This window comes from Phyllobates terribilis, unplaced genomic scaffold (genome assembly GCF_046119375.1).
Source record: "Phyllobates terribilis strain yellow unplaced genomic scaffold, ASM4611937v1 Scaffold_3__8_contigs__length_932513732, whole genome shotgun sequence".
NCBI classification, from domain to species: Eukaryota; Metazoa; Chordata; class Amphibia; order Anura; family Dendrobatidae; genus Phyllobates; species Phyllobates terribilis.
This window is the reverse complement of record NW_027362763.1, coordinates 533,089,838-533,115,506: the sequence shown is the minus strand read 5'-3', so window position 1 is coordinate 533,115,506 and position 25,669 is coordinate 533,089,838. Positions and strand designations below refer to the sequence as shown.

The following is a 25,669-nucleotide window of genomic DNA, read 5'->3' as shown; positions in this document are numbered from 1 at the left end:
TTGAATAATTAGCGGACGCCATGTTGCATTTGGAGAGCCCCTGATGTGCCTAAACAGTGGAAACCCCCCACAAGTGACACCATTTTGGAAACTAGACCCCTTAGGGAACTTATCTAGATGTGTGGTGAGCACCTTGAACCCCAAGGTGCTTCACAGAAGTTTATAATAATGAGCTGTAAAAATAAAATTTTCACATTTTTCCCACAAAAACGTTTTTCATCCCTTAATTTTGCATTATTATAAGGGTAATAGGATAAATTGCACCATTAAATTTGTTGTGCAATTTCTCCTGAACACGCTGATACCCCATATGTGGAGGCAAACCAATGTTTGGGCGCACGGCAGGGTTTGAAAGGTAAGGAGCGCCATTTGACTTTTTGAATGTAAAATTTGTTTGAATAATTAGCGGACGCCATGTTGCATTTGGGGAGCCCCTGATGTGCCTAAACAGTGGAAACCCCCCACAAGTGACACCATTTTGGAAACTAGACCCCTTAGGGAACTTATCTAGATGTGTGGTGAGCACCTTGAACCCCAAGGTGCTTAACAGAAGTTTATAATATTGAGCTGTAAAAATAAAATTTTCACATTTTTCCCACAAATACGTTTTTCATTCCCTAATTTTGCATTATCATAAGGATAACAGGAGAAATTGCACCATGAAATTTGTTGTGCAATTTCTCCTGAGTACGCCGATACCCCATATGTGGGGGAAAACCACTGCTTTGGTGTACGGCAGGGTTCGGAAGAGAAAGGAGCGCTATGTTGGCTGGAATAGGTTGCAGACACCATGTCACATTTGAAGAGTCGCTGACATGCCGAAACAGCAGAAATCCCCACAAGTGACCCCATTTTGTAAACTACACCTCTCAAGGAATTCATCTAGGGAAGTAGTGAGTATTTTTTTAATTTTTAAATTTATACCATTGGGCAGTGAAAAAAGCATAATTATATTTTTACCACAAAAAAAGTTTTACCCTCAGATTTTATATTTTCACACAGTGCAATGGGTAAAAATGGTGCCGAAATGTGTCACGCAATTTCTTCTAAAAGTGGCAATACCCCATATGTGGCTGTATCGTACCGCTCAGCCATACGGCGAGATCTGGGGGGGACGGAGTGCTATTTGACAATTGGAGAACAAATTATTGTAGAATAGGTATTTGGATTTGGGAGCACAAAATTTTCTGAATTTCTTTTGGGGGGGAAGGGCCATTTCGCTTTTCCAGAGCCTTTCTGCTACCAGTAACTTGGAAGTCCCTTATATTTTTAACAGATTACGGACCTGAGTGGGGACTAGCTTTTTTTGAGGACTGAATTGAAGCTTTTATTGGGAACATTTTACATAACATTTATCCGGCGCTCTAGGCTGAGCACTTACATCGGGGTTTCCATCTAAATTTCCAAGTGATGTAATTCAGATGAAACCCCTGCGGGATCCATTCACTGTAATGAGGCAGCAGAGTTACTCTGGACTCCGCCTGGCCTCTGTTTAGCGGTGTCCTTTTTTTCAGAAGTGCATAAAACTGTGGCCAACCGCACTTTTATGCACGCCGAGCGCAGGATAAATGTGAGCAGAGCCTTACTGCGATCTTTGGGAGACATAATAAACAAATCAGTAGCAGGTGAAGAATTGGTTTTATTTATTTTTTACGCCGTTCCTCATGTGATATAACTGATTAGATTACTTTATTCTTCGGGTCGGTGCGATTACAGAGATACCAGATTTATATCGGGTTTTTATGATTGACAGCTGTCACACACTAAGAGACGCTTTTTTTTGCAAAATCTAGTTTTTGCATCGCCATATTTTGAGAGCTATCATTTTTCCATATTTCGGCCGACAGAGTCATGTGACGGCTTGTTTTTTGCGGGACGAGTTGACATTTTTATTGGTACCATTTTTGGGTACGTGACATTTTTTGATCGCTTTCTATTCCGTTTTTTGGGAGGTAAAATTAACAAAAACCAACAATTCAGGAATTGTTTTTTGAGGGTTTTTTTTATGCCGTTCTGCGTGTGATAAAAGTGATCAGGCAGCGTTATTCTTCGGGTCAGTACGTTTACAGCGATACTACACTTACTGTATATTTTTTTTATGTTTTGGCGCTTTTACACAATAAAACAATTTTATAGAAAAAATATTTTTTTTGCATTGCTTTATTCTGAGCGCTATAACTTTTTTATTTTTAAGCTGATGAAGCTGTATGGCGGCTTTTTTTTTGCAGAACAAGATGACGTTTTCAGCGGTACCATTTTTATTTCCATTTTGCTTTTTGATCGCATTTTTTTCCACTTTTTGTTTGCGATATGATGAAAAAGCATATTTTTTTGCTCCGTTTTTTATTTATTTTTATTACGGTGTGCACAGCAGGAATTAATTAGTGTGACAGTTTTATAGATAGGGTTGTTTCGGACGCGGCGATACCAAATATGTGTACTTTTTTTGGTTTTGCATAAATATACAGATTTATTGGTTTAATATTTTATTTATTTTTATTTATTTTGTGATTTTTTTTAACAGTTTAAAAACATTTTTTTTACTTTTTTTTACATTTTTACTTAGTCCCTGTATGGGACATTAATTTTTATTTTTCTGATCACTGATCTCATGTAATGTAATAGACATGTATTACATTACATGAGATCTTTGCTGTCTGTTTCACAGTCAGTGTGTCCTGCCAGGCTTCAGCTGCAGGCTGAGCCTGGCAGGACACCATATATGGCAGATCTGGAGGCGGTCATGTGACCTTCAGCTGCCATAGCAGCGCCAGGTCCTGGAAGGTATCAGGGGTCGTCGGAGAGGTAAGTAAGACGACCCCCTCTCCTCTGTCTATCTTCTATATGCCGCGATCACTATAGATCGCGGCATATAGAACATAGCAAAGGGTTAATATCATTGGGACCTGATCCAATCAGGTCCCGATGATGTCCCCTGTCAGAGCTAACGCTCTGCACTGGAATCGCAGCGCTTGCAGGACCCTGGGAGTCCTGAGCGCTGCGGGACCACCCACCGTTTTTAAACGTCGGCGCTGCACAGAGCCCAGCAAGCGCCGACGTTTATCTACAGTGGGCCGTCGCGAAGCGGTTAAGAGAGCAATGGCTTTCTCTTTGCAATCCTGTTACGTACACCATTGTTGTTCAGTGTCCTCCTGATGGCGGAACATTAACATTAGCCAAATGTGAAAGAGACCTTTAGTTTTTTAGAGGTTTCCTTTGCTTACTTTGTCACCTTGCACACTATTTATACGCCTTGCTGTTGGAGTAATCTATGTTGGTCAACCATTCCTGGTGACGGCAATCATGATCTTGAATTTCCTCCATTTGTACACAATCTGTCTGACTGTGAATTGGTGGAGTCTGAACACTTTAGATATGGTTTTGTAACCATTTCCAGTCTAATGAGCATCAGCAACTTTTCTTCGCAGGTCCTCAGAAATCTACTTTGTTCATAACATGATACACTTTCACAAACATGTACTGTGAAAATCAGTCTTTGATTTTTGTTCCTTACATAAAACAGGTCACCCACTCACACTTGATTGTCATCCCATTAATTGAAAATACTAGACTCTAATTTCACCATCAAATTCGCTAATCCAATAGTCTAATAATTATGACTAATTTGATTTTGTTCTTTTTAAGCTACTTTTTGGACTTGTGTGAAAATCTAATGCAGTTTAAGGTCAAATTTATGCAGCTAATGTATATGGATAATTCTGAAGGGTTCACACACTTTCAAGAACCACTCTATTTTGTCAGAATTGGAAACCATTGCTTGTCCACTGTATAGACTTTTGTGGTATATTCTATTTTAGTGACCCTTTTCTGGTGGAATCACAGTATTCTTGTTAGTTCATTAAAATGGGCTATTGTATACATTGTTTTGTTTCCTAAGGAGAGATTTGTGAGATATATGTGTTCTCATCCCTCTTCTGCAGAATATCTGAGGAGTATATCATTGCCTGTACCCGTGATGGTGGAAGATACAAGTAGCAGCAGTGAATATGGTTCAGTATCACCTGATACAGACCTAAGATCAGAACCTTTTGCCTTTACATCAAGAACAAAATCATGTGTTGAAAAAGAGTCTAAAATCAAAAGAGGTTTTTTCCTGGGGTGAGTTTGCGTTTCCACATGTTTGGCATTCTGTATTCCATTTTGCATTCATTCAGCTTGTTTTATAAAGTTTTATGTATTTGTAAAAGCTAAAATATAACCTAAAGTGACAGCTTGTGAAGTTAAAATGTTTCAATGTATAAGTATGGTCCATGTTTTACTAAATTAAAAGTAATAGCTACAGTTTACCAATTCTGTATATTTCAATTGCACAGCTATTACTATTGTTGAGGATTCTTGTTGTGCTTATTTTTGTAAATGCAATAGTTGTAAAAACAGTCATGTGAAATGACACTTTTGAATTAGCTTCTCAGAAACTTACAGTAAGCAATCACTGTTATTTATAGAAAATACTGACAAGATGACAGTTTACCACCAGTTTCTCAGAAGCTAAAAGGAACCAAACTTGATGCATTTCGTGTTGTCAACTGAAGCAAGACATAAAAATGGCAAAATCTGTAGGCAAATAAATTATAATTGCCAAATTTTGGCTACTTGCCTAATATTTCATTTACTCATATGTGGCCATTTGTAGAGCATATTATGGATAATAATCTCAAGTGATTAACACCCACAAATTGCAAACTAGTGAGGGGAATATTATGCAAACTATGTTCAGTACAGACCAAAAGTTTGGACATACCTTCTCATTTAAAGATTTTTCTGTATTTTCATGACTATGAAAATTGTACATTCACAGTGAAGGCATCAAAACTATGAATTAACACATGTGGAATTATATACTTAACAAAAAAGTGTGAAACAACTGAAAATATGTCTTATATTCTAGGTTCTTCAAAGTAGCCACCTTTTGCTTTGATGTCTGCTTTGCACACTCTTGGCATTCTCTTGATGAGCTTCAAGAGGTTGTCACCGGAAATGGTTTTGCTACGGATCCGGGTGGTGGAACCTCTGTGCTGCGGAGCATGTCTGGGAACCTTGTTGCGGGCACAGGACGAACAGGCCGTGACGAAGTCTACCACATCCTTGCGCAGGGTAGGCCACCAGTAATGCCGGGTAATAAGCAGGAAGGTCTTCTTCTGGCCAGCATGGCCGGCTAGTTTAGAAGAATGACCCCAGTGAAGAACCTTCTTACGATCCGGAACTGCTACAAACGTCTTACCAGGTGGGAGACGAGACAGGTCCAAGGGGGCCACATTCATCACTTTGGAGGGATCGATGATATGCATAGGCTCCTCCTCTTGATCGGAAGACAGGAAGGAGCGGGCGAAGAACAAAGACCATCGGGCCTGACGCGGATTGAGTCTTTGGGCATTCTGTAGATATGCCAGGTTTTTGTGGTCAGTGTAGATCACCACCGGGTGCAGAGCCCCCTCAAACAGGTAACGCCACTCATCCAGTGCCAATTTGATGGCTAGCAATTCTCGGTCTCCAATGGAGTAGTTGCGCTCGGACGAGGAGAAGAGCTTGGAGAAGAAGCCGCAGGCTCCGGAAGAGGAAGCATCAACCTCCAGAAAGAACAGTTTGTTGCAATCCGGACGGTGCAGCACTGGGGCAGAAGAGAAGGCTTGTTTTAAGGAGAGGAAGGCCTCCTCCGCTTCGGACAGCCATTCCTTAGGATTTGCTCCCTTACGGGTGAACGCAGAAATGGGAGCAGTCCAGGAAGAGAAATGTGGGATGAAGAGACGGGGCCACTTTAAGACGGCAGAGACCTTCTCGGGGTCCATCCGTAGACCTGTCTTGGAGATAATATAGCCCAGGAACGGTAGAGAGGTCTGCTCAAAGAGGCATTTTTCAAATTTTGCGTATAGGTGATTCTACCTGAGCCTAAGCAGGACCTGACTAACATCCCTCCGGTGTGTGGGAAGATCCGGAGAGAAGACCAAGATGTCGTCCAGGTACACCACCACGCAAGAATATAAGAGGTCACAGAAGATGTCCTTAACTAATTCTTGGAAGACGGCTGGAGCATTAAAGAGGTCGAAGGGCATCACACGGTATTCATAGTGGCTGTCCCGGGTATTGAATGCAGTCTTCCACTCTTCTCCTTGGCGGATTCGGAACAAGTTATACGCCCCACAAAGATCAAGCTTGGTGACTATCTTCGCGCCTTTAAGGCGGTCGAACAGCTCAGAGATGAGCCGCAGGGGGTATTTGTTTTTGACAGTAATCTGGTTGAGTCCTCTATAATCGATACGGGAGCGTAGTGAACAGTCTTTCTTTTTTACGAAGAAGAATCAAGCTCCAGCCAGGGAGGTAGATTTCTGAATGAATCCCCTAGCCAGATTTTCTTCGATGTACTCCGACATGGCCCGGGTTTCGGCCAACGACCACGGGTAAATACGCCCACGGGGTGGAGTGGCACCGGGTACCAGGTCGATAGGGCTGTCATATGGCCTATGAGGTGGCAGTGTCTCTGCTTCCTTCTTGTCGAAGACATCTGCATAGGACCAGTAAGGTGCCGGTAGACCAGGTAAATTAGCCGGAGTAGATGGAGGTCGAGCCGGGCGAACCGGGACCAGACAGGTTTCATGGCAATCCTGCCCCCAACGGAGCACCTCGCCGGATTGCCAATTCAGAATGGGTTCATGTCTCTGTAGCCAGGGTAGACCTAGCAAAAGGGAGTGAGAGAGTCCGGAAAGCACATGGAAGGAGATCCTCTCTGAGTGCAGCATTCCCACCTGAAGGGTTACGGGCTCAGTGACTAGCAAGATGGTCACCGGAAGGAGTCTTCCATCCACGGAAGCGACTGCCAATGGTTCAGCCAGAGGTTTGGTAGGAATCTGATACTTCTCTACAAGGGACTGGGAAATGAAATTCCCAGCGGCTCTGGAATCCAGATGGGCGGTTTCAAAAAAGTGGTTCTCTCCACAGGAAATAGAGACGGATAAAGTCAAGAACGGAGAGGATTTACTCTTGCCTAGGACGACCTCTCTGAGCGGTCCTAGACACTGGAGTTTCCCGGCTTCACCGGACTGGAACGGAACAGGTGCTCCTTACTACCACAGTAGAAACAGCTCCCCTCGGCTCGGCGTGTTTCTTGGCGAGACTTGACCATCTTGGTCTGGTCGATCTGCATAGGTTCGGGCGAGCGTGCCCGGGGAGTTGCTGGTTGGGAGGCAGGTTTCTGGAAAACAGGAGCAAGACGAGGAAAACTTCTCTCCTGGGTAATCTCCTTAGCACATTCTAGGAAACTGATGTCAATCCGGGTAGCTAGTGACACCAGGTCATCCAGGGTGGTAGGAATGTCCCGGCCGGCTAGCTCGTCCTTAATCCGACCGGAAAGACCCTCCCAGAAGGTGGACACCAGGGCCTCGTTGTCCCAGGCAAGCTCAGAAGCGAGGGTATGGAACTGTATGGCATACAGGCCCACGTTGAAACTCCCTTGGCGGAGACGGAGCAATGAGGTGGCAGTAGAAATTCTTCATCCGGGCTCATCGAAGACCCTCCGGAAGGCAGTGAGGAAAGCCGGAAGATCGGACACCAGGGAATCCCCTCTCTCCCATAGAGGGTTTAGCCATGCCAATGCTTCCCCGGTGAGGTGAGACATGATGAACGCCACCTTGGCCCGGTCGGAGGGAAACTGATGTGCCAGAAGTTCAAAGTGCAGCGTGCACTGGTTCAGAAAACCCCGACATAAGACGGGGTCACCCCGAAAACAAGGAGGCGCAGAAAGCCGGGGTCCTAGGCTGGATGCCGTGGTATTGGTAGGCAGCGGCGCTACCGAGGCGGGTGTCGCTTGGCTCGAGGCGGGCACAGGTGGGACAGACAGCGTGTCCAGGCGAGAGTTGACAGACCGCAGATAGGTCAGGATGGATTCCTGTTGGGATCTCTGACGAGAAACCTCCTGGTACAGATCAGCAAGCGAAGGAGCCTGTGGGCCACCGGGTTCCATGGCCCGCGCAAACTGTTACGGATCCGGGTGGTGGAACCTCTGTGCTGCGGAGTAAGGAGGGACCAGAGGGGCGTAACTAGGTATCAACTCAGACTGACCAAGGTTGCACGGCGGCTCAATCGACTCCGTGAACCAGGGACGGACCGAGCAGAGGGACCAGGTGCTACTCTGGGCCTGTCCTTGTATGAGAGCAGGTGACTCCCACGGGTAACTGGCAGGAGCCTCCGGGTAGGCACGGCAGGTAACTGACAGGAGCCTCCAGGTAGGCTGGCTGATAGGCACGGCAGGTAACTGGTACGTTCTCCGGGTAGGCAGGCAAGCCAGGCCCATAGACAGACTGGCGGGTTTGGATCGTAGGCAGACCGTCGGGCTGGAGAGTACACTTGGCTGGCGGAGACTGGTATTCAGGCTGGCGGACTGGACTGGTAGTCAGGCTAGCAGCAGGACCTGAGGGCTGAAGCAGAGTTTAGGACACAAAGCTACAACCTTGCACGGGCACCTCCATTTTGGAGGAGGTGCCTTTTATATGAGAGGTCCTCCTGCCATTGGCCGGGGACTCCTTAGGACGGCGCGCGCGGTCCCTTTAAGAGAGAGGGAGCGCGCGCCCTAAGCACAGTGCCCGGGAAGCTGTGCGCGCCGGCAGCAGCAGGATAGCCGGAAGACGCCGGGCCGGGAGCGCGGCGGTAAGAGGTACGGCGTCTCTGCGTGTCAGGGGGCAGAGACGCCGATACTACAGTTTTCACTTCACAGGTGTGCCCTGTCAGGTTTAATAAGTGGGATTTGTTGCCTTATAAATGGGGTTGGGACCATCAGTTGTGTTGTGCATAAGTCTGGTGGATACACAGGTTATAGTCCTACTGAATAGACTGTTAGCTGCTTTTTTCTTGCCATAATACAAATTCTAAGTAAAGAAAAACGAGTGGCCATCATTACTTTAAGAAATGAAGGTCAGTCAGTCCGAAAAATTGGGAAAACTTTGAAAGTGTCCCCAAGTGCAGTTGCAAAAACCATCAAGCGCTACAAAGAAACTGGCTCACATGAGGACCGCCCCAGGAAAGGAAGACCAAGAGTCACCTCTGCTTCTGTGTGATGGTGTGGGGGTGCTTTGCTGGTGACACTGTTGGGGATTTATTCAAAATTGAAGGCATACTGAACCAGCATGGCTACCACAGCATCTTGCAGCGGCATGCTATTCCATCCGGTTTGCGTTTAGTTGGACCATCATTTATTTTTCAACAGGACAGTTACCCCAAACACACCTCCAGGCTGTGTAAGGGCTATTTGACCAAGAAAGAGAGTGATTGGGTGCTACGCCAGATGACCTGGCCTCCACAGTCACCAGACCTGAACCCAATCGAGATGGTTTGGGGTGAGCTGGACCGCAGAGTGAAGGCAAAAGGGCCAACAAGTGCTAAGCATCTCTGGGAACTCATTCAAGATTGTTGGAAGATTATTTCCGGTGACTACCTCTTGAAGCTCATCAAGAGTGTGCAAAGCAGTCATCAAAGCAAAAGGTGGCTACTTTGAAGAACCTAGAATATAAGACATATTTTCAGTTGTTTCACACATTTTTGTTAAGTATATAATTCCACATGTGTTAATTCATAGTTTTGAAGCCTTCAGTGTGAATGTACAATTTTCATAGTCATGAAAATACAGAAAAATCTTTAAATGAGAAGGTGTGTCCAAACTTTTGGTCTGTACTGTACATCCATTTCCTGGTTGGCAGAGACCCTACTTCACCTCACATGTTAAAACGAATCTGTCAGTAGGGTCAACCCCCCTAAGCTGTCTACATGGGCATGCATGTCATTAAAAGTGGAATAAAATGATACTTTGATATCTGCGATTCGGTGTCTTATTGAAATGCTAGTTTTTCTTAGTATGTCAATAACCTATTAAGATCTATGGGGCAGACACAGATCTCCCTCAGAATCTGCCTCCAAAGCTTATGTTAAATGAAAGGGGCGTTATATCTGATATCACTGTGCTGTGTGTGAGATTATAACGAACACAGTACACCAGAGCTGAGCTTTGTCTCATTACTAACACAGCTGCAGCTCTCCTGTAATAGTGTTGCCAACTCTGCTGTACTCCCCCCCCCCCCCCCCCCCCCTCCCATTGTAATCACTGTAAGTCATTACATGCTTCACCCTTTCATTCATTTAAAATAAGCTCTGGATTCTCGGGGAGATCTGTATCCAGCCCATAGATCTTAACAGCTCATTTACATATTAAGAAAAACATGGATTTCTCTGGGAGAAGACATCAGATCGGAGATATCAAATTTTCACTTTATTCATCTTTCTATAACCAGTTTGCCCATATATACAGCATAGGAGGGTTGATCCTACTGACATATTCCCTTTAAAGTTTTTATATTCCTATTTTGATGTACAATACAAAATTATATTGTGGTACCGTGTTAGCCAGAAAAACCATTGTAAATACTTTTGTGCCCAAAAATGACACAAGTATTCTCGGAGTGATACCTTTATTGGCTAACCAGAAAAAATATATATATATGCAAGCTTTCAGAGCGCAGAGGCTCCTTCTTCAGGCAATATTCCTGTTGTCAAGGAATTGAACATTCTTATCAATTTAAACTCCCAAATTTTTCTCTGTCGTCCTTGAAATGACCTTTTTAGTATTAAAACATGATTTTGTAGTCGTGATTTTTGTTTGTTATGCAGACTGTATTTGATGGTAATATGTGGGTACAAGTTTTGCATTTTTTGTGCAAAACTTGTACCCACATATTACCATCAAATACAGTCTGCATACCAAACACAAATCAGGACTACAAAATCATGGCTGTCTTTTCATGTACATCCTCCAATGTGGTGTACATGATACAATGTACAAGGTGCCCAGAAGGACTTTATATTGGAGAAACTATGCAAAAACTGCAAACGAGAATGAATTTACACAGACACACAATTAAGAATGAACTGGACATGCCTGTGGGAAAACATTTCTCTGGCCCGGGACACTGTATGACAGATCTAAAAGTTTTAATACTAAAAGGTCATTTCAAGGACAACAGAGAGAAAAATTTGGGAATTCAAATTGACAAGAATTTTCAATTCCTTGACAGCAGGACTCAATCCAACACTTGGATTTATGACAAACTACATGGATTCTATTCACACCTCCACCAGACAGTCTCCAGATGATTCAACATTCCCACAGACTTGCCATTTGCAACTAAAAACCCTAAATTTGATCTCTTTGACTTATCATTAAGAGGCATCACCCCTTACACCTCATGAACAAATGTCTTGATGTAACATCTCTTAAATGTTGTGCTTTTAGTTTTATCAATTCATTTGTCATATTGCCTGAAGAAGGAGCCTCTGCACTCTGAAAGCTTACATATATATATATATTTTTTTTTCTGGTTAGCCAATAAAGGTATCACTCCGAGAATACTTGTGTCATTTTTGGGCATAAAAGTATTTACATATATTCCTATCTCTTCTTCTGAATAATAAATATTAAGTTAGAATTAATATTAGAATTCCAGATGAGCTGTTTGAAGATCACAGTGCTCCTCCCTCACCGGAGGAAAGAGACTCTGGATTTTTCATGTTGAAGAAGGACAGTGAACGAAGAGCTACTCTGCATCGCATCCTGACTGAAGATCAAGACACTGTTGTTAGAAACTTGATGACAGCACTTGGTCAGGTAATTTTGGGATTAGTGATTAGATATTCTATCAAGTCCATTTCTTTTTGAGAGTTAAAAGCAAGAGCCGTGAAAGGGCTGATCCCAGATTCTGTATAGTTGTAGGATATTACTTGTTTTTGTAAGACTAAGGCATTAAAATAAATAGATGGAAGGTACTGCACACCAAAAGGCTCATGGAGATGCTTGCAAGCCAGATATAGATTTGAATCCTGGTTGTCCCTTTTTCAGTGGAAGCCCATCCCATCCCTTGGACCACTGACTTATGTGCAGTGACCATTGCCTAAATGTCTAATGAAGGGTTTTATATCCGAAACTTTACATAATACTGTACTTACTGCAGTGTAATCCGTGGATATGAAATACTCATGAATCCTATTTGAAGGATCTTCATGTGCCTTGGATTATTTTTTTGGTGTGCAGTTGCTTCCATCTATTACAGTCCTCCAGGAGCTCAGTGGTTGGCTTCAAAGGAACTACCAACCCAATACAAGTTACAAAAATTTCAGAGTGTGCCACCTATCCGTTTGATGACTAAGACAATAAAATATCTCTCCCACATGCACATATAAGGTGCCTTGAAAAAGTTTTCATACCCTGTGAACGTTTACACATTTTTTCACAATTACACCCACAAACTTAAATGTTTTTTATTTGAATTGTATGTGATATATACCAACACAAAGTAGCAAGTATTTGTGAAATGTAAAGGAAATGATACATAGTTTTGTAAATATTAAAAAAATATAAATCTGAAAAGTTTGACGTGCATTTGTATTTAGCCCCCCTGATTCAATACTTTGTAGGACCACCTTTAGCTGCAATTACTATTGCAAATCTTTTGGGCTATATCTCTACCAGCTTTGCACATCAAGAGGCTGAAATGTTTGCCCATTCTTATTTGCATACTAGCTCTAGCTCAGTGAGAGTGGATGGAGAGTGTCTGTGAACTGCAATTTTCAAATCTTGCCACAGATTGTCAATGGGATTTAGGTCTGCACTTTAACTGGGACATTCAAACACATGCATATGCTTTGATCTAAACCATTGTATTATAGCTTTGGCATTATTTTTAGGAAGGTGAACCTACGCCCCAGTCTCACTTTTTTTGCAGCCTCTAACAGGTTTTCGTCCAGGATTGCCCTGTATTCAGCCCTCCTGAGTCCTCCTGTAGGACCACCTTTCACTGGAATTACTGCTGCAAGTAATACATCCATCTTCCCATCAACTCTGACCAGCTTCAATGTCCCTGCTGAAGAAAAGGATTCCCACAGCATGTTGCTGCCACCCCCATGTTTAGCAGTGGGAATATTTTTTTCAGGCAGGTGCAGTGTTAGTTTTCTACTACACACAGTGTTTTGCATTTAGCCGCAAAGGTTCGACTTTGGTCTCATCTAACCAGAGAACCTTCTTCCACATGCTAGCCTTGCCCCCAACAAGGCCAGATTTGTGAAGTATACGACTAATCACTAGTCACTTGAGCTGTGGATCTCTGCAGCTCCTCCAAAGTGACCATGGCCTCTTGGCTGTTTCTCTAATTAGTGTACTTCTTGCTTGGGATGTCAGTTTAGGTGGACGGCCATGTCTTGGTAAGTTTACAGTTGTGACATACTCCTTCCATTTTTGGATTGTTTGAAAGTGCTCAGTTAGATGTTCAGAGCTTGGACTATACTATTTTTTTATAACCTAACTTTGCTTTAACTCTTCTCCACAACTTTATTCCTGACCTGTCTGGTGTGTTCCTTGTTTTTTTATGATGCTGTTTTATTCCTAATGTTTTTCACATAAACCTCTGAGGCCTTCACAGAACAGCTGTAGTTATACTGAGAATACATTACACATATGTGGACTCAATTTACTAATTATGTGAATTCTGGAGGCAATTGGTTTCTCATAATTTTATTTAGGGGTATCAGATTACAGAGTTCTGAAAACAAATATATGTCACAATTTTCAGATTTATATTTTTTAAATAATTAGAATTTCATGTGTCATTTCCTTTCCACTTCAAAAATACTTGCTACTTTGGGTTAGTATATCACATAAAAATCCCAATAAAATATATTTAAGTTTGTGGGTGTAACGTGAAAAAATGTGCAAAAGGTCATTGGGTATGAACATTTTTTTAAGGCACTGTATAGTTTTATTTTAAGCTCTAGGTGTGCAGCAACTATTATATACAGGGTCCGTTTCCTCACTTTTTCTTTTCAGAACTAAGAAAAGCATCTTTTGGATGATCTTATTTTTACCCAATAGCCATCTTCATTTATCAATGATTTTGGCACTGTTTCCTTTTTATTTAAATAGTTAACGAGATAGCCAACAGTTGAACTTAAAATAAATGTAAGCATGTCACCTACGTTTTTGAGAATGTTTGAGTTACACTGTGCTAAAAATAATTCTGCTTTAGGGAACAGAAGAGACCAAATTAAAGAGGGAGCATATTACAACCCTGGTGACAAGCTTACGAGAGTTTGTGAGATCCACTGACCGGAAGATAATTGCTTCTACTCTTTCAAAACTCAAACTAGAGCTTGACTTTGATAGTCATGCCATTAGTCAAGTCCAAGTGGTGCTGTTTGGTTTTCAAGATGCGGTGAGTGGTATTATAATGAATATGAAGGTGACTCACTTTATTATAGCAATCCTTCTCAAAACTTAAGTTTATAACAAATAAATAAATATTTTCTATAATGAGCTTTTGGACCTTAACGCAGAGCTAGCCACTTAATTTATCTAATATGTTAAATCTGAATGGTCTGAGTCACCTTTACCTAAAAGTTGTCAATTTAAGTACATGTCAAATATCATAAATTCTGGTTTGGTTTTCTTTGTAACCAGGTCAACAGAGTTCTTCGAAACCACAATATTAAGCCCCACTGGATGTTTGCTCTTGACAGCATCATTCGAAAAGCAGTACAAACCGCCATTACCATATTAGTACCAGGTAATCCAAATTTTGCATGTACATTAGTTTGTATTCACAATATTTATCACCGACTTCTACCTCCACCCCTACACTCTACATCTATCCCATCAGACCTAGTATCAAATCAATTGATTTTTAATTGATTTATCAAGAAGTAACTTTTAATCATGTATTTTTTGTGGCAGTTACTAGATTTTTTAGTTAAGGGGAACTTCTGTGCTGGTCAATATATATTTCCAGGCCTTATCATCATTCTTTAGACTTTTAACCATGCTTTTACCATAGCCAGGTAAGAAATGTCATATAAGGCATATTTTTCTCTTAAATGCAGTTCCTTATTTTCCCCAAATGCAAAGACCAAAGCCAGTTCTCATACTTAATCCAGATCAACTAGGTTGGTCCTACATTACAAAAAGGTAAAAATAAAAAATAAAACTCAGGCAATGACATAATGACACCTCACTTGTCTATTAATTTACACCTTACCACATAATCTTAAAGCTGACCATACTCATATGATCACTGGTGGCCAAGCTTTCATTCGTCCTTCAGCTATTTCCCCCTGACAGTGGTTTAGCTCCTGAGGAACTAAAGGGTCGAGCATTAGAATTCGGTCTACCTGACGCGTATGATGTCAGGGGAGAGTTGGGAGGTCCCTAAAAGCATTAAACTGTGGCCCGATATCTGTTATAAATGTAACACACTGTTAGAACCCTCCTGTTAGTTTTTGCTATCTTGTGTTTTGCGGTCACGTGACCATCTGCCTATATATTCCAGCTCCTCCCTTCTGGCTTTGCTGGACTTCAGTGTTGTTTGACTGTTTTGCTAGCCTGGTGCTTCGGTGCCTATCTCTGTCAGTTTGCTTGGTCCTCTGGGACCTCTAGTACTTTTGTCAGTTTGGCTTTTGTGTTCTACAACAATTTCTGTTTAGGAGGTGTCCCATTTTTGTCCCAGTCCTTAGTTCTTTTAGGGACCCCTCCCTAAATTCTATAGGTCTTCGTTCAGACTAGCCGAGGACGAAGGTGGGTCTGTTCACTAGGAACAGGCAGCCCGCTACGTCGTAGGGATTCAGCTTAGTCTTATTGTAGGGACAGCTTTCCCCTATCTTTCCTTAGTTCTTGTTGCAGATCATAACACACACACACACACTCACTCAGTAACGGACAAAGAGAAGCCGTACTATAGGGTGACCCTGCAACCAACTGGTCCCTGTACAGAATAGAAAGACCCTAGCCTCTCAACTCAAAAACATCACCTCGGACCTGGCTCCCATCAAGTGGTTTCTCATACCTCCTGAGAAACCAGAGGGGAGACTGCGGCACACTGCTAACAAGAATAGAGTGTTACGCACACGCCCGGGCTGACTGGCGTGAGCGTGGTTAGTGATCCCACTGGACCATGAACCGAGGAGTGCCTGGAGGGGCGTGACTAAGTATCAACTCGGTCTGACCAAGGTCGCACGGCGGCTCAGTCGACTCCGTGAACCAGGGAGGAACCGAGCAGAGGGACCAGGTGCTACTCCTGGTCAGACCCCGGTCACAGCTGTTGACCCACACTGGGGAATGCAGGAACAGGCAGGTTAGGCTGGCATACAGACAGGTGGGTACTGGCAGGCACGGCTGGTATGCAGACAGGTGGGTACTGGCAGGTAGGAACGCAGGCAGGATAGGGACCAGTACAGACTGGGATACAGGAACAGAGCCGCAGGTGCGGTAGACAAGCAGAGCAGAGCAAAAGCCGCAGGTGCGGTAGACAAGCAGAGCAGAGCAAAAGCCGCAGGTGCGGTAGACAAGCAGAGCAGAGCAAAAGCCGCAGGTGCGGTAGACAAGCAGAGCAGAGCAAAAGCCGCAGGTGCGGTAGACAAGCAGAGCAGAGCAAAAGCCGCAGGTGCGGTAGACAAGCAGAGCAGAGCAAAAGCCGCAGGTGCGGTAAACAAGCAGAGCAGAGCAAAACCCGCAGGTGCGGTAGACAAGCAGAGCAGAGCAAAACCCGCAGGTGCGGTAGACAAGCAGAGCAGAGCAAAACCCGCAGGTGCGGTAGACAAGCAGAGCAGAGCAAAACCCGCAGGTGCGGTAGACAAGCAGAGCAGAGCAAAACCCGCAGGTGCGGTAGACAAGCAGAGCAGAGCAAAACCCGCAGGTGCGATAGACAAGCAGAGCAGAGCAAAACCTGCAGGTGCGGTAGACAAGCAGAGCAGAGCAAAACCCGCAGGTGCGGTAGACGAGCAGAGCAGAGCAAAACCCGCAGGTGCGGTAGACGAGCAGAGCAAAACCCGCAGGTGCGGTAGACAAGCAGAGCAGAGCAAAACCCGCAGGTGCGGTAGACGAGCATAGCAAAACCCGCAGGTGCTTTCAACAAGCAGGGCATAGCAAAATCCGCAGGTGCGGTAGACAAGCAGAGCAGAGCAAAACCCGCAGGTGCGGTAAACGAGCAGAGCAAATACACACAAGGTACTTACAATGAAGTAGCAAGTGGACACTAAACTCACAAACAGAAGTACAGAGACAACGAGTTGGAGTTAGGTGCAGGTTCAGACACTGCAGGAAAAGGGAAGATACGGACATTGAGACAAACAAGTAACGGGCTAGGACACTGTTCAGACAGGAACTGAACCAGGAACAAGATACAGGAACGAGCCTGGGAACTCTGCCCCCTGGGTGGCGGAAACAGACTAGAAGTCACAGATACAGGCAACAGGCCTGGGAATGCAGCCCCCAGGGTAGCGGAACAGACTAGAAGTCACAGATACAGGTAACAGGCCTGGTCATACAGCCCCCAGGGTGGCGGAAACAGACAAGATACAGGACAGGACCTGGCAACTTAGTTGCACAGAACACACTGAAAGAAAGTGTTGCTCAGGCACCTCCTACTGGGTGGAGGGGGATTAAGTATACAGTGACTCAGCAATAGGCTGGGGACGCATTAGGACTGTGCACACAGTAACTATAAGAAACAGGCAGTAACCACGCCGCCGCCCTAAGCAAGACAAGAGACATGCACACAGCAGGTACTGGAGCAAAGTGTGCAGCCTGGACTGATAGGTAAGATGGCAGTCTTGCATGGTGGGAGGTGGTAAGCTATGCCAGCACGCCGCCAGGGATGTTACAGTACCCCCCCCCCTTTACGCCCCCTCTTCTTCAAGCCTGCAAGGATTTTCTGCAGAGAATTTGGAGGACAATCCTTCTCTTCAAGAAGATTACTTCTTCTGTCCACTAGAGGGAACGAAACTGGTCTCACCATCTTGGTGACTAGGATTCTTCCTCCCATCGAGCCAGGAACAGGACACAGGAAAGTCTCTCTCCATTTGTTAATATCGGGTAGCACCTGTAACATACCTGGTGGCGGGCTTGCATGGTGCACCATCTCTCACTATGCAAGACCGCAAACTTGATCATCAGTCCAGTCTTCTAGCCTGGCTTCTTTCCATGCTGTCTGTCTCTGTTCTGGCTGCTTAGGGCGGCGGCTCGGTCACTTCCTGTTTCTTGTAGCTGCTGTGGGCACACCCCTAATGCGTCCTCAGCCTATTGCTGTCAGTCATTTGATATTTAAACCAGCTCCACATACAAACTGGTGCCTAAGCAACTTTAACATTTAGTGTGCTTCTAGACTCTGAATGTGCCAGGTCCTGTTCTGTTTTTCCCTACTTGTCTGCCTTCCTGGAGGCTGTATTTCCAGGCCTGTCTGAACACGCTCCTAGCCTGTTCGTTTCTGCCTCTGGGGGCCGTATACCCAGGCTCGTTCCTGTATTTCGCTGCAGTAACAGTTCCTGTCTGAACTGTCTCCTAACCTGTTGCTTGTTTTGTCTCTATGTCCGTTTCCTCCCTTTTTCTGCAGTGTCTGAACCAGCACTTGGCTTTACCTAGGCTCGTTCCTGTATTTCGTTGCAGTACAGTTCCTGTCTGAACTGTCTCCTGACCTGTTACTTGTTTTGTCTCTATGTCCGTTTCCTCCCTTTTGCTGCAGTGTCTGAACCAGCACTTGGCTTTACCTAGGCTCGTTCCTGTATTACGTTGCAGTACAGTTCTTGTCTGAACTGTCTCCTGGCCTTTTACCTGTTTTGTCTCTGTGTCCGTTTCCTCTCTTTTTCTGCAGAGTCTGAACCTGCACCTAACTCCTACTCGTTGTCGCTGTACTTCTGTTTGTGAGTTTGGAGTCCACTCGCTACTTCTTTGCAAGTACCTTGTGTGTATCTGGTTCTGCCTTTCCCTTCCAGTCTGTTCCGTGTGAACAGAGCCCTGTCCCCTCTGCTCTGTCTTTGCTCACCACCTTGGCGGTTTCTGCCCGCTCTGCTCAGCCTTGTCCACCGCACTTGCGGTTTCGCTCTGCTCAGCCTTGTCCACCGCATCTGCGGTTTCGCTCTGCTCTGCCTTGTCCACCGCACTTGCGGTTTCGCTCTGCTCTGCCTTGTCCACCGCACTTGCGGTTTCGCTCTGCTCTGCCTTGTCCACCGCACTTGCGGTTTCGCTCTGCTCTGCCTTGTCCACCGCACTTGCGGTTTCGCTCTGCTCTGCCTTGTCCACCGCACTTGCGGTTTCGCTCTGCTCAGCCTTGTCCACCACACTTGCGGTTTCGCTCTGCTCAGCCCTGTCCACCGCACTTGCGGTTTCGCTCTGCTCAGCCCTGTCCACCGCACTTGCGGTTTCGCTCTGCTCAGCCCTGTCCACCGCACTTGCGGTTTCGCTCTGCTCAGCCCTGTCCACCGCACTTGCGGTTTCTCTCTGCTCAGCCCTGTTCACCGCACTTGCGGTTTCGCTCTGCTCTGCCTTGTCCACCGCATCTGCGGTTTCGCTCTGCTCAGCCCTGTCCACCGCACTTGCGGTTTCGCTCTGCTCAGCCCTGTCCACCGCACTTGCGGTTTCGCTCTGCTCAGCCCTGTCCACCGCACTTGCGGTTTCGCTCTGCTCAGCCCTGTCCACCGCACTTGCGGTTTCGCTCTGCTCAGCCCTGTTCACCGCACTTGCGGTTTCGCTCTGCTCAGCCCTGTTCACCGCACTTGCGGTTTCGCTCTGCTCAGCCCTGTTCACCGCACTTGCGGTTTCGCTCTGCTCAGCCCTGTCCACCGCACTTGCGGTTTTGCTCTGCTCAGCCTTGTCCACCGCACTTGCGGTTTCGCTCTGCTCAGCCTTGTCCATCGCACCTGCGGTTTCGCTTTACTCTGCTTGATTCGGCTCTGAACCCGTCTCCTAGTCTGTACTGGACCCTACCCAGCCTGTGCTCTAACCTGCCTGTTCCTGTATTCCCCGGTGTGGGTCAACAGCCGAGTCCGGGGTCTGACCTGGAGTCGCACCTGGTCCCTCTGCTCGGTTCCTCCCTGGTGCACAGGCGTCGTATGCCGTCGTGCGATCTTGGTCGGATCGGGGAGATACTTAGTTACGCCCCTCCAGCCACTCTCCGGTTCATGGTCCAGTGGGATCACTAAACACGCACACGCCAGTCAGTCCGGGCGTGTGCATAAAAGTTTGCTCAGGCCATGGTTCCCGTTGAGCCCCACGGCCCTTCGCTCTCTGAGACATTTTGAATCTGTTTCCAGCGAATACGTGCATTAAAAATAAATAAAAAAAAAATAAAACATTTTCTCTACCTATGGCCCAGGCGATGTACGCACCAGTTCAAGTGGAGCTTTCTGCACTCATTCCTGCGGTCCCTAAGCAGGAACTCTCCATCTTTAATGAATCTGGCGATACGTCTATCGAGGCAGAGTATACTCCCAAGTCTCTGCACCCCTCTAACCTGGCGGAGGACCTCCAGTTGCCTCCTGAATCCTCCGGGGTGCTACCTGTTAACGAATGGAGGGAGACTTTCCTACACCCTGTACCGGATACCTCGCCCACTTCATCCAGTGAGCTTGACCAAGTGTACTCCGAAGCAGTGGTTACCCCCGAGTCCCTGCACCCCTCCGGCCAGGCGGAGGACCTCCAGTTGTTTCCTGTATTCCCCGGGGTGCTACCTGGTAACAATTGCAGTGAGACTTTCTTACACCCTGTATCTGGTACTGTGCCTACTTCATCTACTAAGCTTGGCAAAATGTACTTCGAAGCAGTAATGACCCCCGAGTCTCCGCACCCCTCTAACCAGAAAAAAGAACCAGACTTTGATATAAATCATGCTAACTCCATTATTAAGCATTTTACTTAGAGAGACAGAGTAATTACACATGCAGCAATTTTTATGAAAAAGTATAAATCCATTTATTTTACATATATGCTGACAAACAATTAAAAACAATTATTTAGCAGACAGTGAGCCATAGTAAATAATAAACCCCTCTAACCAGGCGGAGGACCTCCAGTTGTCTCCAGAATCCACTGGGGTGTTATCTGATAATAAATGGACAGAGACTTTCCTGTGTGCTGTTCCTGGTACTTCACCCACTTCATCTGCTGCTGAGGATGGCTTGATGGGAGGATGCATCCTAGTTACCAAGATGATGAGACCAGTTTCGTTTCCTCTAGTGGACAGAAGAGGTAATCCTCTTGAAGAGAAGGATTGGTCTCCCAATTCTCTGCAGAACACTCTTTCAGGCTTAAAGAAGAGGGGGCGTAAGGGGGGGGGTACTGTAACATACCTGGTGGCGGGCTTGCATGGTGCACCATCTCTCACTATGCAAGATCGCAAACTTGATCATCAGTCCAGTCTGCTAGCCTGGCTTCTTTCCATGCTGTCTGTCTCTGTTCTGGCTGCTTAGGGCGGCGGCCCAGTCACTTCCTGTTTCTTGTAGTTGCTATGGGCACACCCCTAATGCGTCCTCAGCCTATTGCTGTCAGTCATTTGATATTTAAACCAGCTCCACATACAAACTGGTGCCTGAGCAACTTTAACATTTAGTGTGCTTCTAGACTCTGAATGTGCCAGGTCCTGTTCTGTTTTTCCCTACTTGTCTGCCTTCCTGGAGGCTGTATTTCCAGGCCTGTCTGAACACGCTCCTAGCCTGTTCGTTTCTGCCTCTGGGGGCCGTATACCCAGGCTCGTTCCTGTATTTCGCTGCAGTAACAGTTCCTGTCTGAACTGTCTCCTAACCTGTTACCTGTTTTGTCCCTATGTCCGTTTTCTCCCTTTTGCTGCAGTGTCTGAACCAGCACTTGGCTATACCTAGGCTCGTTCCTGTATTTCATTGCAGTACAGTTCCTGTCTGAACTGTCTCCTAACCTGTTACTTGTTTTGTCTCTATGTCCGTTTCCTCCCTTTTGCTGCAGTGTCTGAACCAGCACTTGGCTTTACCTAGGCTCGTTCCTGTATTATGTTGCAGTGCAGTTCTTGTATGAACTGTCTCCTGGCCTTTTACCTGTTTTGTCTCTGTGTCCGTTTCCTCTCTTTTTCTGCAGAGTCTGAACCTGCACCTAACTCCTACTCATTGTCGCTGTACTTCTGTTTGTGAGTTTGGAGTCCACTCGCTACTTCTTTGCAAGTACCTTGTGTGTATCTGGTTCTGCCTTTCCCTTCCAGTCTGTTCCGTGTGAACAGAGCCCTGTCCCCTCTGCTCTGTCTTTGTGCACCACCTTGGCGGTTTCTGCCCGCTCTGCTCAGCCTTGTCCACCGCACTTGCGGTTTCGCTCTGCTCAGCCTTGTCCACCGCACTTGCGGTTTCGCTCTGCTCAGCCTTGTCCACCGCACTTGCGGTTTCGCTCTGCTCAGCCTTGTCCACCGCACTTGCGGTTTCGCTCGGCTCAGCCTTGTCAACCGCATCTGCGGTTTCGCTCTGCTCAGCCCTGTCCACCGCACTTGCGGTTTCGCTCTGCTCAGCCCTGTCCACCGCACTTGCGGTTTCACTCTGCTCAGCCTTATCCACCGCACTTGCGGTTTCGTTCTGCTCAGCCCTGTCCACCGCACTTGCGGTTTTGCTCTGCTCAGCCTTGTCCACCGCACTTGCGGTTTTGCTCTGCTCAGCCCTGTCCACCGCACTTGCGGTTTTGCTCTGCTCAGCCTTGTCCACCGCACTTGCGGTTTTGCTCTGCTCAGCCTTGTCCACCGCACTTGCGGTTTCGCTCTGCTCTGCCTTGTCCACCGCATCTGCGGTTTCGCTCTGCTCAGCCTTGTCCACCGCACCTGCGATTTCGCTTTACTCTGCTTGATTACCGCATCTGCGGCTCTGAACCCGTCTCCTAGTCTGTACTGGACCCTACAAAGCCTGTGCTCTAACCTGCCTGTTCCTGTATTCCCCGGTGTGGGTTAACAGCCGTGTCCGGGGTCTGACATGGAGTCGCACCTGGTCCGACTGCTCGGTTCCTCCCTGGTGCACAGGCGTCGTATGCCGTCGTGCGACCTTGGTCGGATCGGGTAGATACTTGGTTACGCCCCTCCAGGCACTCTCCGGTTCATTGTCCAGTGGGATCACTAAACAAGCACACGCCAGTCAGTTCGGGCGTGTGCATAACAGCACCCCAAAGGATTAACGGCTCAACTGGAGATCCTCCACCGGGTTGGAGGGGTTGCAGAGACTCGGGGGTAACCACCGCCTTGACATACACTTTGCCAAGCTTACTGGATGAAGTGGGCGAGGTGCCAGGTACAGGGTGCAGAAAAGTCTCTTTCCATTTGTTATCAGGTAGCACCCCGGAGTATTCAGGAGGCAACTGGAGGTCCTCCGCCTGGTTGGAGGGGTGCAGAGACTTGGAGGTAGCCACCGCCTTGATGGACTTATTGCCAGATTTGTTAGAGATGGAGGATCCATGCTTAAGGACCAACTTCAGTCTGGTTTTCTGAGATGACACGTCTGCAAGGCGGGGCGGTGCCTAAAGCCAGATCATTGGTACAATCGTCGAGACTGTGTGGGGACAGTGCCTCCGCTTCCCTTCCTTCGGAGACTTCAGCGCACAGCGAGTCAGCGACTAGCAGATCTGGTGAAGAAGACTTCTGACTGTCCTGAAGATATGGGGACTGGACAGCCGTTGTACCTCAGCAGTCCCCCCGGAAACACCATGCAGGATCTCCAGACCTGAGCAGGCACCAGATCTTTCGGCTCTGGACGACCTGTGGGTAAACCAGACAGCACCTGAAATGTGAACTTCTTTATGTGTAATGCTCCAATCTGGAGCTTAATTTGTACAGACATATTTTGACTGTTTCTAAGTAGGGCTCGTCCTTCCGCTGACAATGCCCAAACCGGATTCTGGACTTGTGGGACGGGAATCAGACACCGACTCGTCAAGGCTTTACGCCCAAAACTTCCGGTTAACCCGAGGCCTTCACTTGCCACGGAGACAGTCATGGTCATCTGTGGAGAGGAAACACTAACGCCAAGGGCAGCCTCTCCTACAGGCCTAATGTCTTGGAATTCTCCAACCTTCGCTGGACAGAGACCGTCAGGGTGTCCCAAACAACCGCAGCGGGACCGCAATCCGATTTTGTGACTGAGTTCCTTCCTCTGCTTTGCTTGACGAACATGGTCATCCTTCATGGATTCTGTGCGGGTAGCTGCCTGTACAGGCTGGGGAACAGGAGGTCTTTGGGAGGACAGAACCTGGCGTGACAGTTTACCTCTACGCCTTGCACGTCTGGACTGCCTCTTGAGGTTGGGAAGAGAAGTAGTCTGTGGAGCATTGTCATCCGGTGTGGATTCTGTGTGGGCAGCAGTGTCTTCAGGCTGGAGAGCTGGTAGGCTACCTACACGCATCACCCATCGGGACTGCTCCAGGATATTGGGAAGGGAAGCTTTAGCAGAAGCCTCAGGGTTAGGGTCATCGAAGACCATTAGAAAGGCCACCAGGAAGGCCTGCAGGTCAGAGACGATAGGATCCCATGCTTCCCATAGGGGGGTGATCCAATTCAAGGCATCACCCGCTAAGTAGGACATCAGAAATGCTACTTTAACCCGATCAGTGGGAAAATAGTAAGCATAGAATTTGAAATGCAACATACATTGCTCCACAAACACACGGTTTTGTTTTGGATTCCCGTAGTACCGTGGTGGATCTGCAGGAATGAGTGCTGATAGCTCCATTTGGGCTGGTGCGTAAATCGCCTGGACCTCAGCTTGAGAAATTTTTTTTCCTTGGTGCACGTATTCGCCAGACAAGGATTCAAATGTCTCAGAGAGCGAAGGGCCGTGGGGCTCAATGGGGACCATGGCCTGAGCAAACTGTTACGCACACGCCCGGACTGACTGGCGTGAGCGTGGTTAGTGATCCCACTGGACCATGAACCGAGGAGTGCCTGGAGGGGCGTGACTTATTATCAACTCGGTTCGACCAAGGTCACACGGCGGCTCAGTCGACTCCGTGAACCAGGGAGGAACCAAGCAGAGGGACCAGGTGCTACTCCAGGTCAGACTCCGATCACAGCTGTTGACCCACACCGGGGAATGCAGGTTAGGCTGGCATACAGACAGGTGGGTACTGGCAGGCACGGCTGGTATGCAGACAGGTGGGTACTGGCAGGTAGGAACGCAGGCAGGATAGGGACCAGTACAGACTGGGATACAGGAACAGAGCCGCAGGTGCGGTAGACAAGCAGAGCAGAGCAAAACCCGCAGGTGCGGTAGACATGTAAGGTAAACCCCTTAGCTGAAGGGCTGGAACTGCTAAACCCAAGTGCACCTAGCGGTATAGCCAGGAAAGATGTGCAGTGTGACTTTATAAAAACCAATCCAGAAAGTGATAGGGCAGACCAAAACAGGAAAATGTATAATAAGACACAGAAGCTGTTTAGACACTTAGCTAGCCCAGTAGTTATAAGTCTGTATGGTTTACTAATTGATTAGTCTTGACTATTAAAAGTTCACTGTACCTCTTTAACACCCTCACCAATGTCTCATATATTTTCAGCATGATTAGCGATGGCATACACTCATATATCTCTCTTTGGCTCTTCAGAACTGCGGCCTCATTTTAGTATTACTTCTGAAAGTGATCCTGCAGACCAAGATGACATTGAGGTGGAGGAAGACCCTAATGGACACACGACACACCAGACCAGCGAGATGCCTAGTGCAGTGAATGAGGATAACGTGCATACCTCTGGTGTAAGCACTCTCAGTTCCACTGTGTCTCATGAGTCTCAGAGTGCTCACAGATCTCTTAATATGCAATTGGGGAGACTTAAACTTGAGTCGAATAGGTAAGAAAACTGTAATGAGATCTAGA

At 46.5% G+C, this 25,669-nt stretch overlaps 1 protein-coding gene across 2 annotated transcripts in view; it reads left to right on the top strand.

Moving 5' to 3' along the window:
- MAP3K5 (mitogen-activated protein kinase kinase kinase 5) overlaps nucleotides 1–25,669 on the top strand; it is a 269,310-nt gene that overhangs the window by 222,610 nt on the left and 21,031 nt on the right. For both annotated transcript variants that reach the window (XM_073671312.1, XM_073671313.1), the window contains exons 22-26: nucleotides 3,942–4,119; nucleotides 11,494–11,662; nucleotides 14,073–14,258; nucleotides 14,504–14,609; nucleotides 25,400–25,643. In XM_073671312.1, coding sequence (XP_073527413.1) covers nucleotides 3,942–4,119; nucleotides 11,494–11,662; nucleotides 14,073–14,258; nucleotides 14,504–14,609; nucleotides 25,400–25,643 — 883 coding nt within the window. The remainder of the gene's footprint in view (nucleotides 1–3,941; nucleotides 4,120–11,493; nucleotides 11,663–14,072; nucleotides 14,259–14,503; nucleotides 14,610–25,399; nucleotides 25,644–25,669) is intronic.